Source organism: Ailuropoda melanoleuca, chromosome 7 (assembly GCF_002007445.2).
Source record: "Ailuropoda melanoleuca isolate Jingjing chromosome 7, ASM200744v2, whole genome shotgun sequence".
NCBI classification, from domain to species: Eukaryota; Metazoa; Chordata; class Mammalia; order Carnivora; family Ursidae; genus Ailuropoda; species Ailuropoda melanoleuca.
In genome coordinates this window covers 61,511,847-61,526,169 of record NC_048224.1, presented here as the reverse complement: position 1 = coordinate 61,526,169, position 14,323 = coordinate 61,511,847, and the positions used below count along the sequence as shown (strand labels likewise).

General features: G+C 40.1%; 1 protein-coding gene across 3 annotated transcripts in view; it reads right to left on the bottom strand.

Annotated features, from left to right (window-relative positions):
* The window catches only part of MPHOSPH8 (M-phase phosphoprotein 8), a 56,269-nt gene that overhangs the window by 8,031 nt on the left and 33,915 nt on the right, over window positions 1-14,323 (bottom strand). For all 3 annotated transcript variants that reach the window (XR_004626661.1, XM_034664941.1, XM_011232900.3), the window contains exons 6-10: window positions 9,926-10,051; window positions 9,756-9,844; window positions 7,126-7,266; window positions 6,340-6,426; window positions 2,554-2,708 (exon numbers count right to left, since the gene is read on the bottom strand). Coding sequence is in view for 2 of the 3 variants with exons in the window: in XM_034664941.1 (XP_034520832.1) it covers window positions 2,554-2,708; window positions 6,340-6,426; window positions 7,126-7,266; window positions 9,756-9,844; window positions 9,926-10,051 (598 nt within the window). In the remaining variant the exon portion in view is untranslated. The remainder of the gene's footprint in view (window positions 1-2,553; window positions 2,709-6,339; window positions 6,427-7,125; window positions 7,267-9,755; window positions 9,845-9,925; window positions 10,052-14,323) is intronic.

The following is a 14,323-nucleotide window of genomic DNA, read 5'->3' as shown; positions in this document are numbered from 1 at the left end:
CCAGTGAGGCCTTCCCAAATCAACCTTTAAAATAAATGTAACTTCCTACTCATCCTGCTTCCCCACTCTATTTTTCTTTAGCACTTAGCATCTGACACACTATCTGTCTTACTGTCTATGTTGTCACAGGGAATTTAGGCTCTGAGAGGGTAAGTCTTTTCCCCCTGCTGCTGTCTCCATCTTCCCACCCTTCTGAATAGTTCCTGGCATACAGACAGACTTATCTGTCTAGTGAAAATGAAAATTCTATTAATAAATTTGAGAATTGCCACACACGTCTTTATAGTACTTAGTTTAGAAGGCAGTTAAATAAAATGATCAGTGCTAACTCAGAAAATATTTTTAAACAATCTTGCTGGGAAGGTAACCAACTCATTTGGTTTGCCCAGGATATTCCAGTTTTAGGAGTGGCAATCCACTGCGTTGGGTCACGGACACACAGAGAAATTACCATTTGGGTAAGGCTCCCAGCAAAGGCCGCTGACGGGCAGACTCACCACATACATGCCCTTTTGGTTTGTTTTTTTGTCTCTCGTCTGAAATTTACCTTACTTTCTGCTTAGAATATAGATCCTGGAATTGGAATAACCATCATGCAGGCATGAAGATCCAAGTCACACCCTAAGGGTGGTGGAGGAGGAAGAGGGGAAGAGTGGCTTTTTCTTGCCCACAGCCGCCTACCCATGGACTCCCTGTTATTTTGAACAATAAACACCTTACTTGTATTAACTACTGTTTGTGAAGTTTGTTATGTGTTGCCAAAATAATTCTTTTTCTTTATTAGTTTCAGAGGCAGAATTTAGTGATTCATCAGTTGCATATAACACCCAGGGCTCATTATATCAAGTGCCCTCCTTAATGCCCATCAGCCAATTATCCCTACCTACCCCCACCTTCCCTCCTGCAACTCTTAGTTTGTTTCCTAGAGTTCAGCATCTCTTATGGTTGGCCTAATGGTCCTTATAGTGGTTCTTAATTTTCATTTTATTTTTCCTTTCTTTCCCCTATGTTCATCTGTTTTGTTTCTTAAATTCCACATGAATGAAATCATGTACTTGTCTTTCTCTGACTTGTTTTGCTTAGCATAATACCCTCTAGTTCCAACTACATGGTTGCAAATGACAAGATTTCATTCTTTTTGATGGCTGAGTAAGCCAAAATAATTCTTTAGGAAAAAGCTACTAAATTACCTGTATGAACTTTCGACTGAAATAAAATGATTTAGAATTCATTTGAAAAAGCATGAAGTTGAACGGATAAACTTCGGTACATCCAGACAATGGAATACTACTGTTCAGCATTAAAAAGAAATAAGGTATCAAGCCATGAAGATATGGAGGACCGCTATGTTTACACAGCATTATTTACAACAGCCAAATTATGGAAGCAGCCAAGTGTCCATCGATAGATGATGAATGGATAAAGAAGGGGTGGTATGTATATTAGTCAGCCATAAAAAGTGAAATCTTGTCATTTGCAACATGGATGGCTCGAGAGAGTAGAACACTAAGTGAAGTAAGTGAGAGAAAGACAAATACCATATGATTTCACTCATATGTGGAATTTAAGAAACAGAACAAATGAACAAAGGAAAAATAAAGATCCAAACCAAAAAGCAGACAACTATGGAGAACAAACTGATGGTTCCCACAGGGGAGGTGGGTGGGGGAGGGGGGAAATCAGCAAAGGGGATTAAGAGTGATGAGCACTGAGTAATGTACAGAGTTGCTGAATCACTATATTGTACACCTGAAATATAATGCTATGTTAACTAACTGGAATTAAAGCAAAGCAAAAAAAAAAAAAAAGACATGGAGGAATCTTCAATGCATATTACTAAGTGAAAGAAGCCAATCTGAAAAGGTCAACTGCATGACATTCTGGAAAAAGCAAAACAACAGAGACAGCAAAAAGGTCAGTGGCTGCCACGGGTCAGGGTCAGGGAGGGATGAACAGGCAGAGCACAGGGGATTTTTAGGGCAGTGCTATTCTGTATGACACCAATGGTGGGTACATGTCATACACATTTGTCAAAACCCCAAAACGCACAACACCAAGGTGAACCCTAACGTAAACCATGGACTTTGGGTGGTAACTGTCAATGTAGGTTCACTGGTTTTAGCAAATGCACCACTCTGGTGACAGATGTTAGTAGGGGAGGTTGTGCATGTTTGGAAGTAGAGGATATATAGGAACTCTCTGTACTTTTGGCTCAATTTCACTGTGAACCTAAAACTGCTTGAAAAAATTATGTCTATTAAAAAAAAAACTACGGATTAAACAGTTTTAAGAAAGCGTGAGGCAAATTATGAGCATAATTAAGATTTTAATGAGATACTCCTAGATAGGACAGTGTTAAGTTTGAAAGTTTGAGACCTCAGTAGCAGTCAGAAAAAAAATTCATATGCCACTTACTAAACTTATGATCTTTTGAGAATAGAAATCTGTCAGGACTTCCACTTAATAATCTTTGAGCAATTATACACAGGCCAGTTTAATTATATGTCCAAACAGACTCTGTGACTTAACCAGGGCACATTCGCTCACACTTACGTCTCTAAATGATTCTTCAGCAAGTCATACACCAACACGTTGTTAGACTGCTTTGCAAAATGCAGTGCGCTATTTTGGTGCTTTGACAAAATATTGCAGTCAGCTCCACACTCAATTACAAGTCGTACAATATCAGAATTTCCTCTTTTACAGGCCTACAATGGGTGGGGGGGGAAAGGAGTAGTAATTACTTAGCTGTAAAATAAGTTAACTACCAATCTGTGTTTGCCCCTTTCTCCACATGTGAGCCTGGGAGTTCTTTGTGAAGAGAAGGACAAGAATGTTGGACAGGGGGAAGAAAACCTGGCATCAGGTTTCACCAAGGGTTACAAACTGTTATGTAAACAAACAGTGGTACAATCCTTTGACTCTGTGAGCAGTACTGAAATCTGCTATATTCAACTCTACCCCTGACTCCTGGGGAAATGGGCAACTCCGAAAAAGATACTTCTGTCCCAAGACAGAACAAATACCAGGCCTTCCTTCAGGTAGTCAGCTTCGGGATAGGTTCCATCATTGACCAACCAGGCCTTTCTAAGCTCTAGGGTGCTCCATTTTTCTTTTTTTTTTTCTTTTTTTTTTTTTTTTTTTAAGATTTTATTTATTTATTTGACAGAGATAGAGACAGCCAGTGAGAGAGGGAACACAAGCAGGGGGAGTGGGAGAGGAAGCAGCAGGCTCCCAGCAGAGGAGCCTGACGTGGGGCTCGAGCCCGTAACGCCGGGATCACGCCCTGAGCCGAAGGCAGACGCTTAACCGCTGTGCCACCCAGGCGCCCCTAGGGTGCTCCATTTTTCAAGTCTCTTTGCATCACAAAATAATTTCAAAATTTCCCTAGAAGCTGCTTTAAAGGAGACTAAGCATAAATACAAATTTGAATTTGGCAAATTTAAGATGGACCTGGACACAGTTCAAAGACCTTTCTAGAGTAAAAAGACCTACATCCATGTTCTCTCCTGTTATTTACAAAGCTATGGAACTTCAAGTAAGTCCCTAATTCTGAGTCTCACTGTTTCTATTTGTCAAAAGGGGGTCACAGTACTTCTGCCTCAGAACACTGAGGCTGAAATTAAATAATATATTGTAAAGGACCAGGGCAAGCCAGTACGCTTTCCTCTAAGAACAACGCCATCCGATGTGCTACCACTCCAGACGGTATTTCCACAGAGTAGGTTTCTAAGCTGTGCAAGTGCAAGGTCAAAGGGCATGCATCTCACGGGGGATCTGACAAATGCCCTTCAAAAGGACATAATCCAGTGGTTCTCACTGGGGTGGTTTTGCCCCCCAGGGGAATCCAGGCAATGTATGGAGATATTTCTGGTGGTTACAGGGTGGGTACTAATGGCATCTGGTGCAGAGGTTAGGGATGCTGTTACATATCCTACAAATGATCTGGTCCACAATGTCAGGAGCGGGAAGGTTGAGAAGCCCTGCTAGAACCAATTATATGTCCCACATCGGTGGGTGAGAAGAATGTGCTTTCTCCACACCCTCACACTCTGGTAACGACAAATTTTATATATGATTTCTGAGATGAAAGGTTTTTTAAATTGTTACAAAAATTTCTGAAAATCTCTCCCCGTGTTTATTTCTTCTAATTCTAAAAACCAATTTAATATACTAAATCCTTAAAGCTTAAGGAACCAGTACCAAAAAAACCCCCAACCCAACACAAACAAAAACCAGACCAAAACAAAACAAAAAACCAGAAACGAAATTTAAATACAGTTATAGGCAGTCTTATTTAGACAGTACTTAAATATGCTTTAAGCTCTTCTCTAGGCAGAAGCAACAGTCCCTTGACCCCTCCCCCCCAGACACTGCCTTCCTCCTCCTCAGATCAACTCATAAGTGCCTGCTCCATCCAGCATCCGCCTCCTCAGCCCCTGCAATCCCACACCCCTCACACCCAACAAACGACGGCACTCACACCCTCTCCAGTGCTGCTTCCCACAGCACTTCTCGTCCTCCTTAGGCAACACTGCCTCAGCAGCTGGTGCAGGCCAGCTCCTCCTTGAAATGCTCAGGATACTTCTCTCCCCTATCTTCCTCCTCCTTCTCTGGTCTTTCCTATGTGGCTGCCTCCCATCTCTGGCTTTTCTTTCCCTTCTACTCTCAGCCTAGGGCTGTCATTGTGCTACTGTGATGAACCGGAATCTGAATCTATAGCTGACCCTCCCTCCTGAGCTAAAGGTCCACAGGTGCAACACTCTCTGAGCACTTCCAGCTCCAATGAAACCCCACTCCCACTGTATACTGCCTGAGTTCCCTAAATTAGGAAACAGGATTACCAAGCATCACCTTCAATTACCAAGTCCTGTGAATTCTACCTTCTTAAACCACTCTGGTCAGTCTACCTACTTCTGTCTCCTCTGTCAATACCCAGGTACAGACTATTATTTCACTTAAGTTTAAAAACATCCCTATAAGTCTGCAAACTGCTTGTCCTTTTAACCAATTTGTTCCCTCTACTGAACTAAGGGACATTAAAAACAACCACCTTTATTCTGATAAACCTTTTAGTGGCTCCCAACTGCTCTTAGGATCAAGTTGTCCTAACTCCTCAGCCCGGATGTAGACCATGTCCATGCTCACTGCCCATGTGTACATCTTTCCGCACCAGACTACTTAAGTATTTGCTGTTTTGAATGTACCTGGTGATTTTTCAATAAGACAAAGTTTTAATTCATATTTGAGGTGTCACCTCTGCTCTAAGCATATGGCAATAGAAGCACACAAAGGAAAATTAAAATTCAAAAGTAGAGCCCCTGAACCAAAAATGAAACGGCAACACAAACAGTGAGCAAGGTCCACATCCCGAGCGTGGAAGAAGGCTGAGGGGAGAGGTGATCCCAGTCTTGAGAATAACAGAGATTCAAGACCACACTCAGAACCAGGCCCAGTGCTAACTAGGGCCTACACCTGTGCTCTTACTGACTCAGGAAAGACAGCTGGAAATAGGTACTGCAGACAAACACCTACTTGGGTCAATTTCCTTGCCCAAAACTGTATCTAGGAAGAGGGCAGTAAGACAGAGCCTCTATCCCGGGACCTAATGCATGGCTCGGTGTCAGAACCTGTTATGTCCTAATGGCATCTTAGGCCAGGAACCTAGAACTGCCACAGGAACATGCCAGACTGGGCTGGGCCCCAGTAGAGGCAAATACAAAACTGTTAAACAGGGAGAGGTAATTAAAGGGGGAGTCATGGGGGAGGCTTTAACAACCTTCCACTCAAATGGTCAGCAAACCGTAATTCCAAACACACATGAAGAAATCGGAGGCTAAGGAGATGAACCCAGCAAATAATGAAAGTACATCACGCTCTTTTCCACTCCCAGCTCTCTGTGCATATCCTATTCCAGTTCCCGCTTACACAGTTCATCCCTGCCAGCTTGTATATCATTTGTAGGATGCAGCTCAGCCACCTATCACAACCACCCTCACTTTTTTTTTTTTTTAAAGTAATCTCTACACCCAACAATGGGGCTCAAACTTATGACCCCAAGATTAAGAGTCATATGTTCTATCGACTGAGCCAGCCAGGTACCCTACCCTGTCCCACCGTCAATCCACATTGCTGAGGCTGGTATCAACTTTTATGTAATCCCATGGCTCTCTGGGTTTATTCCTATCACATTATTGCTCACACCAGCTTTAAATCTGCTGACCTGTTTCTCCTACACATCTGTGTCCTATTCCCCATCAATATTCCCAGCCCCTGGCAGTGTCTGGCAATCAGAGGTCCCAACAGGAACATCCCTCGAGACCAAAGTGATGTATTTACCTTCATTAGAGCAGTCTCACCATTGCTCTGCTGGACATTTACAAAAGCTCCTGCTTCCAAAAGAATAGCCACTGTAGTTAAAAAGTTCTATTAAAAAAAAAAAAAGAGCATATTTAATTCCCAAAATTCTTTAAAAGTAAGAGTTTTTCATGACGAAATTTTTAGCCATCAGGAAAAATACTCAGATTCTATCCCAACCAGGTTAGTGAACGTGGTTCTTCACTGTGCCCCACTATTCAAGGTCCCATGCACAGGCACACATAATTTGACAGCAACTTCAACTTGAAGTTTACGAGTTTCAACATAAGAATATCAATCCTTTAAAAAGATAATATGTGGGAACATTTTAATGAAGTTCTTAATCAAAAGGAACACTTAACTCCAACTGGAAAAGATCTTTAAAAGATTTAAGATTGAAACCAGCATTAGTACATTAATCGGAAGCCCTTTCTCTTTTTTTAAAGTAATCTCTATGCCTAGCATGGAGCTTGAATTCACTACCCTGAGATCAAGAGTCGCTCGCTCTACAGACTAAGCCAACCAGGTGCCCCCGGGGTCCTTTCTCGATATGATTCACTTCCCACTAGATAAATCACATTCTGAAAATTCAATTACAAAGCACTACTCTTGATTAAAAAAAAAATCTATTCATGACAAGTCCTAGATGAACTGAAATATGAGATACTAAAGTTATGTGACTATATGAGAGTTGTATTTCACTACAGAAACAGACTCTGTTCTGGTCCACAGGCAGGAATTCCCACAGACTAAGAAACTGATCCCAACCTTCTCAGCCGCATGAATGAGGGCGGTGGTCCCATTCTTCTGTCTGCCATTCACCTTAGCCCCTTTCCTGATGAGGAGCCTCAGCAGGTCGTCTTGCCCTCCTGCGGCGGCGAGCATCACCAATGTCATCCCGCTTGAATCCTTCATTGGTTTTGTTGAGGAAAAACACACGTCAATGTCTATCAGAAAAATTTTAGAACTAAGCCTTTTCATCTATATTTCAATGTGAAATCACTTAAGTGCACCGATTTAAGCAGCTATTTAAGGTTTTCATGAAAATATGCTTATAATAATCAGAAATATTACAATTTCTTTCATATATAAATACCATAAAATTTTACAACTTCCACGTTGTAAAGGCCTATCATAACAACATTCTGCATGACAGATGATGAAGACTATTCATATCTTGATGCTATAAAAATGGCAAAGCTATTTATTTATTTATTGCACATTTCAGGTACAAAAGTCCCCTCGTGTTCTAGGTAAACAGGTGAAACTCACACATTCATGATGCACACTTAATTGGCCAAAAGACCTAAGGCTACAAATGAGCACTAGACACGACCTAAGTCCACTCTACTGATGACAGGCTCACTGAATGCTGTCATCACAAATGGTGGCCTATGTGAATATAGCTGTTGCGAAGTGACAGTCTGGGTACTCAAAGGATAAAGAAGAAAATTCAGAAGCAGGAAACAGGACACTGATATGATTGGTTTCTAAGAGGCTATGACAAAATAAAGAAATTAAAGTACTTTAAAAAGATAAAATTACATAAAGTTGACAAAAAATAAAAAGGTCATCAATAGCAAAAATATTTCCAATCATTAACTGAAACAAACACATGGGAATACCAAACAATTTATTAAATACCATCTGCTAAAACAAAGTTCTAACAGTGTAGTTAATTTGGCTATAATCTGAAAGCTTAGCAGAATTCACCTGTATGAGCAACCTGAAGGAATACAAAAGAAAAATCAATTGAAGTAAGATAGTGCACTTCCTCTCATTTTTAAAGTATCTTATTACTACAAAAAGTGTTAAAGGGAAAAAATCTTTTTCTAATTTATTAATAAAGACCGAGCTACATTAGTATTAAAGTAGGAAAAAAAATCTGATAAAACCCAACATCCATCTCTGATAAAAACTTAAGCAAGAAAACAAAGAAAGTAAGTCTAGAAAGAGAAAGGCTACCGTCCACAAGAAACCAACAACAGTACAACAGAAAGAGAAACTCCACACAGAATCTAAGGGCAAATCCCCGCTCAGATCAGAGACTGAACAGGATCACTTTCATCAACACTATTCTTCAAAATGTCACCAAATTCACAAAACCAGAAAAATAAATATTACTGGGATAAAAGGAAACAAGATAGTTACTTTTTAGCAGACGATCATATATCTGCCCAGAGAATCCCAGGCAAGTGACTTAAAAATTATTATGGTAAGAGAATTTCACAAAGTGACTGGAGACCACATGTGCGTGTACACACACACGAGTCAATAGCTTCACCAAACAAATATAATAACCAGTTAGAAAACAAAATGTGGGGGCGCCTGGGTGGCAAAGCGGTTAAGCGTCTGCCTTAGGCTCAGGGCGTGATCCTGGCGTTATGGGATCGAGCCCCACATCAGGCTCCTGGGCTATGAGCCTGCTTCTTCCTCTCCCACTCCCCCTGCTTGTGTTCCCTCTCTCGCTGGCTGTCTCTATCTCTGTCGAATAAATAAATAAAATCTTTAAAAAAAAAAAAAAAACAAAATGTGGGAGGAAAAAGATCCTAATGATCATACTAAGATCATTTAAAAATTATCAAATATGTAGGAACACATCTAAAATAAATGTGCAAGAACCATACAAAGGAAAAAAACTTATAAAACTTTGCTTGAGGAATAACTGAAGAGCTGAATGGATGAAGAGTTATCATGTTCTTATTTGGAGACTCAAAATGTAAAAATGTCAATTCTCGGCCAAATTAATCTACAGAGTTCATGCAATTTTACCCAAAATCCCAATAATTTTTTTGAATTCTAACCCCTAGGTATTAAGCCTAAAAAAATCCACCACTAAAGCAAAAATACTAAAGAAGAAAATATAAAAATCTTTTGTAAGCAAGACACCCAAAAGACATAAAGGAAAGGGTCAACAGATGTGACTATCTAAAAATAAAAATCCTCTAAGCAAGAAAAACTGAGAAAACAAAAACTAAAAACTAGGAAGAAAGGGTTAACATGCTTTCACTAAAACAAAAAACAAAAACAACCCCCCCCCCAATAAATCAGAATGAAAAACTGCAGCAACAGAACCATGGGCATTTGCTGTGAGCAGGTGCCTACCAACGAAAGACCAACAGTGACAAGGACACAAGGAGTCATTTTAAGCCCTTCAGAGCAGCAGAGGTTCAACCACAGACAAAACCAGACAGGCCACAGCTAAACCAAATGGTCACTCTTGGGGCTGAAATTACAAGGTCTATAATTTTCTACATTATACATTTCTACTATGTTTTCAGTTTATAAAATGAACACTACTTTTCTAATTTTTAAAAAATGAAAAATAAAACAGTACTATGTTAAAAGAGCTACTACTTCCCATCTTTATTTCATGAGATTTTACTAAAACATATTACCTCTTGGTCCAGATTATAGTCTTCATTTGAATTAAGTGCAACCTTCACGGCAATATAATCCCCATTTTTCACAGCATCCCTCAATAAATCTATAATGAAAGAATTAAGATAAATTAGGCTTCACCTATCTAGATACATGAAAAGGACCTCCAAAATTCCTAACTACTCACTACTTGGAATGGCATCTGCTGTGGTAAAGTTCTCATCTTCCCCATCAAGATGCTTTTGAAAATCTTCTAGTTTCATCCATTCCAATTGCAAGTCCATGCCCAAACTCAAAATCTGTTGTCTGCCATCTGGAACACAGAAGAGCCTTATTAATACACATTTTTCCCCCATAACAATGTTGTTTTATTAAGTCTGTGGTGTCTTAACCAAAGTTTTATATACACTTGTAACATACTTCATTATGTAATTGAGTCTTTAACTAAATTTCTGCTTTTCTTGGTCAAGTAATACCAACGATCCACATTTAGATGTCATGGTGCTTCAAAGGCATAAAGTAGGTAATCTATTAATTATAAAATAATGAACTATGAATTTTAAATACAAGATTAAGTAGCTTAAAGGAAGAGAGAAAAATCACAGGGATTCAGTAAGAGGAATCTCTTAACATTTCTATCTTTGGCCATTCTTGGATATACACCATCTCCAAATCAGTTATGTAAGTAAAGCCATTCTAAATGTGTAAACCAGACCTGTGTATAAATAAGTCACTGATCTTACAGACTCAGTTCCAGCTTCTCCTCCTAGAAGCCCTCTGTGCTCCCTCCTACCCACAAAGCAAGTGCTAGTTTCCTCCCTCATCTGTCTGACCCAGGGTCTTTCCTAACATTAGGAAAGGACAAGTTCATCCACTACTGGCAGTGCAATAAATAGGATTTGAGCATAACTCATTGAGAGTATTCAAAACAACTGTGCTATTTTAGTTTATTTTTAAAGATTTTATTTATGTGTTTATTTGGGAGGGGGCAGAGAGAGAGGAAGACTCTTAAGCAGCCTCCATACCCAGAACAGAGACCGATGTGGGGCTTGATCCCATGGCCCTGAAAATTATGACCTGAGCTGAAATCAAGAGTTGGACGCCCAACTAGCTGAGCCACCCACCCAGATGTCCTTCAACTGTGCTATTTTAAAAAAGCAAAAAGCATAAATATTTTATGGTAGGAGTTAAAGTATTTTCACCTAAAACCAATTCCTCAAACTATAGAAATGTTAGGCAGTTAACCTTGCCATCGAAATGAAGTTTGTAAAAGACATGCAAAGAAATGGAAGGAAATTCTTCCAAAGCTTTCAACTCAAACCAACACTTCTCTTTGCTACCCCAAGAGCATTCCATCGTAGAGACAGCACAGCCTTGGGAGCTACACATACTGGATTTTCTGTATCCCAGCTCCAGATGTCAGTTGCATGGCTCTGAGTAAGTCATGTAAACTTGCTGTACCTCACTTTCTGAATAACAGTAGTAACAGTAGTGGTAACAGTAAAAGCAGCTAACATTCAGTGAGAAGTGTTAAGGTATTTACATAAATTAGCATATTTATCCACACACAATAACCTTTATGAGCATACATGTTACAGGTAAGAAAACAAGGCAAAGAGGTTCTGTGATTTGCTCACACACATCAGTAAGCCAAGAGCCATATTCTCACCGAGACTTATCTGAGCCTACAGCTGAGCCCCCCTCTCTAGCTTAGGACCACAATACCATGGAAAGATGTGGGAAGCAGGACAGATGAGGGATCGTATCGATTCAGACACCACCACCTAACTTACAGGACTGTTATAAGTAACAACAACATACAACATAAATAACAAGAAAAGGTATGCTGTAGCTTGGATTTTGGTCTCTAACATAGCCAACTGGTTCAAAATCCTACGTTCATTCCTACCAAGTATTGGATCTTGATTCGGCATCTGGTAGTTTCAGCCTTTTCTATTTTTAATAAACTTTACTAACTTTAATAAACTTTATTTTTAGTAACACTAAAGAATGTGTTAGGAGGTGGGGCAACTGGGTGGCACAGCAGTTAAGCGTCTGCCTTCGGCTCAGGGCGTGATCCCGGCGTTATGGGATTGAGCCCCACATCAGGCTCCTCTGCTGGGAGCCTGCTTCTTCCTCTCCCACTCCCCCTGCTTGTGTTCCCTCTCTTGCTGGCTGTCTCTATCTCTGTCAAATAAATAAATAAAATCTTTAAAAAAAAAAGAGGTGAACATCCGTGAACACAGCAGTTAATTGAGCATAGAACCACTCTGGGGCCTACACTCCCCCACTCTGCCACCCCCCACCACAGCAATGTCATGGATCTGGAGTTTGAATCTGTCATTCCCTTTTGTTCTTTTTAAAAATGGTTTTGCCATAAATACATATATCCTAAAAAATCTACAGTTGTTTGTTTCTTAGCTTTACAAAAATTGGTATTGGGCACCTGGGTGGCTCAGTCAGGTAAGCATCTGGCCTTCGGCTCAGGTCATGATCTCGGGGTCCTGGGATCAAACCCCTTATTAGGCTCCCTGCTCAGCAGGGTGTCTTCTCCCTCTCCCTCTGACCCTCCCTCCTGCTCGTGCTCCTATGCGTGCCTGCATGCGATCTCTCTCAAATAAATAAAATCTTTAAAAAGAAATATCTACGATGGCTAATTTTGTGTGTCAATTTGACTGGACTAAGGGATGCCCAGATAGCTGGTAAAACATTATTTCTGGGTGTGTCTTTGAGGGCCTCAAATCAGTAGAATGAACTAAAGATCTGCCTTCATCACTGTGGGCAGGCATCATCCAATCCTCTGCATTGCACAGGAAGAGAGATTTCTCTTTTCTTGAGCTGGGACCTCCATCTTCTGCCTTAAGACATCAGGAATCCTGGTTCTTGGACCTTTGGGCTCCAGGGCTTACACCATCAGCTCTGATTCTCAGGCCTTTGGACTCAGACCGAAATTATACTACCAGCTTTCCTGGGTCTACATTGCAAATGGCAGGTTGTGAAACTATTCTAAATCTTCATAATCACGCATGCCAATTCCTCATAACAAACCACCTTTTAATTATACATCCTGTTGATTGTTTCTCTGGAGAATCCTAACTAATACAGTATCATACTGACGAAATTCTTTATATATTTTGACAACCAAGCCTTTGTTTTTTTCACCTTTTTCAGTGGGAACTTTGATGAATGGAACTGTTTTGCAGTCAACTTTATCAGTTTTTTCTTTTATGGTAGTTTTTTGTGTCTTGTTTCAGAAATCCACCCCTACCTCCAAGGTCTTAAAGATATGATCCTTTATCCTCCAAATACCTAATATCTAACTATCCCCCTTATATTTAAGGCCTTAATCCATCAGGATTTGTTTTTTGTGTATGGTTTCTTCCACACGGATAACCAAGTACCCTCACACCATCTATATATAAAGAGCTTATCTTCCCCACAGATGTGTGTTGCCACTTACCATCTATCCAGTTTCCTCATCTGCAACAGTCCTAGTCAGAGGACTCTACTAAATTAACTAATTTAACCTTCCAGATGCCAAGTAAATACTGTATCTAGTTCTACAGTTTTATACAGCAGGTTTAGATAACTACCGGGATAACTGGTTTTGGCTTTTGGTTAGTCTTCAACAGAAATTATAGAATTGTTTATAAATTCCATGAAAAATTATGTTGGGAAGTTGACTGGAACCACAAGGACACTACAGACAAATTGAAGAAAATGGCAAATTTATAATATTGTGCTTATTAATAAAATGGTATAAATTTTAATAACTTCCAAAAAGTTTTTATAATTTTCTCCATATAGGTCTTACAGATCTTCATACANTTTTTTAAAGATTTTATTTATTTATTCGACAGAGATAGAGACAGCCAGCGAGAGAGGGAACACAAGCAGGGGGAGCGGGAGAGGAAGAAGCAGGCTCATAGTGGAGGAGCCTGATGTGGGGCTCGATCCCACAATGCCGGGATCACGCCCTGAGCCGAAGGCAGACGCTTAACCACTGTGCCACCCAGGCGCCCCATCATACACAATATTCTTAGCAATCTTTTGAAAGTGTTGCTATTGAAAATTTTCTCATCCCCCTACCTTTTTTTAATTGAACTGTAGTTGACACACGTTACACTAGTTTCAGGTGTACAACATAGCGATTCAACAACCCAATACCTTGTGCTATGTTCACCACAAGTGGAACATTCATCTGTCACCACAGAACACTATTACAATACCACTGACCATATTCCCTACATTGTACCTTTTATCCGGGTGACTTATTCATTCCATAACTGGAAGCCTGTATCTCCCACCACCCTTCACCCATTTTGCCATTTGTCCTATCCCCTCCCCTCTGGCATCCACCAGTTTGTTCTATTTATGGATCTGTTTCTGCTTTTTATTTATTCATTTGTTTTGTTTTCTAGTTTCCACATGTAAGTGATATCATATGGGGTTATTTGTCTTTCTCTGACTTATTTCAGTTAGTATAATACCCTGTAGGTCCATCCATGCTGCTGCAAATCTCATTCTTTTTTATGGTCGAGTAATATTCCAGTGTGTGTGTGTGTGTGTGTGTGTGTGTGTGTGT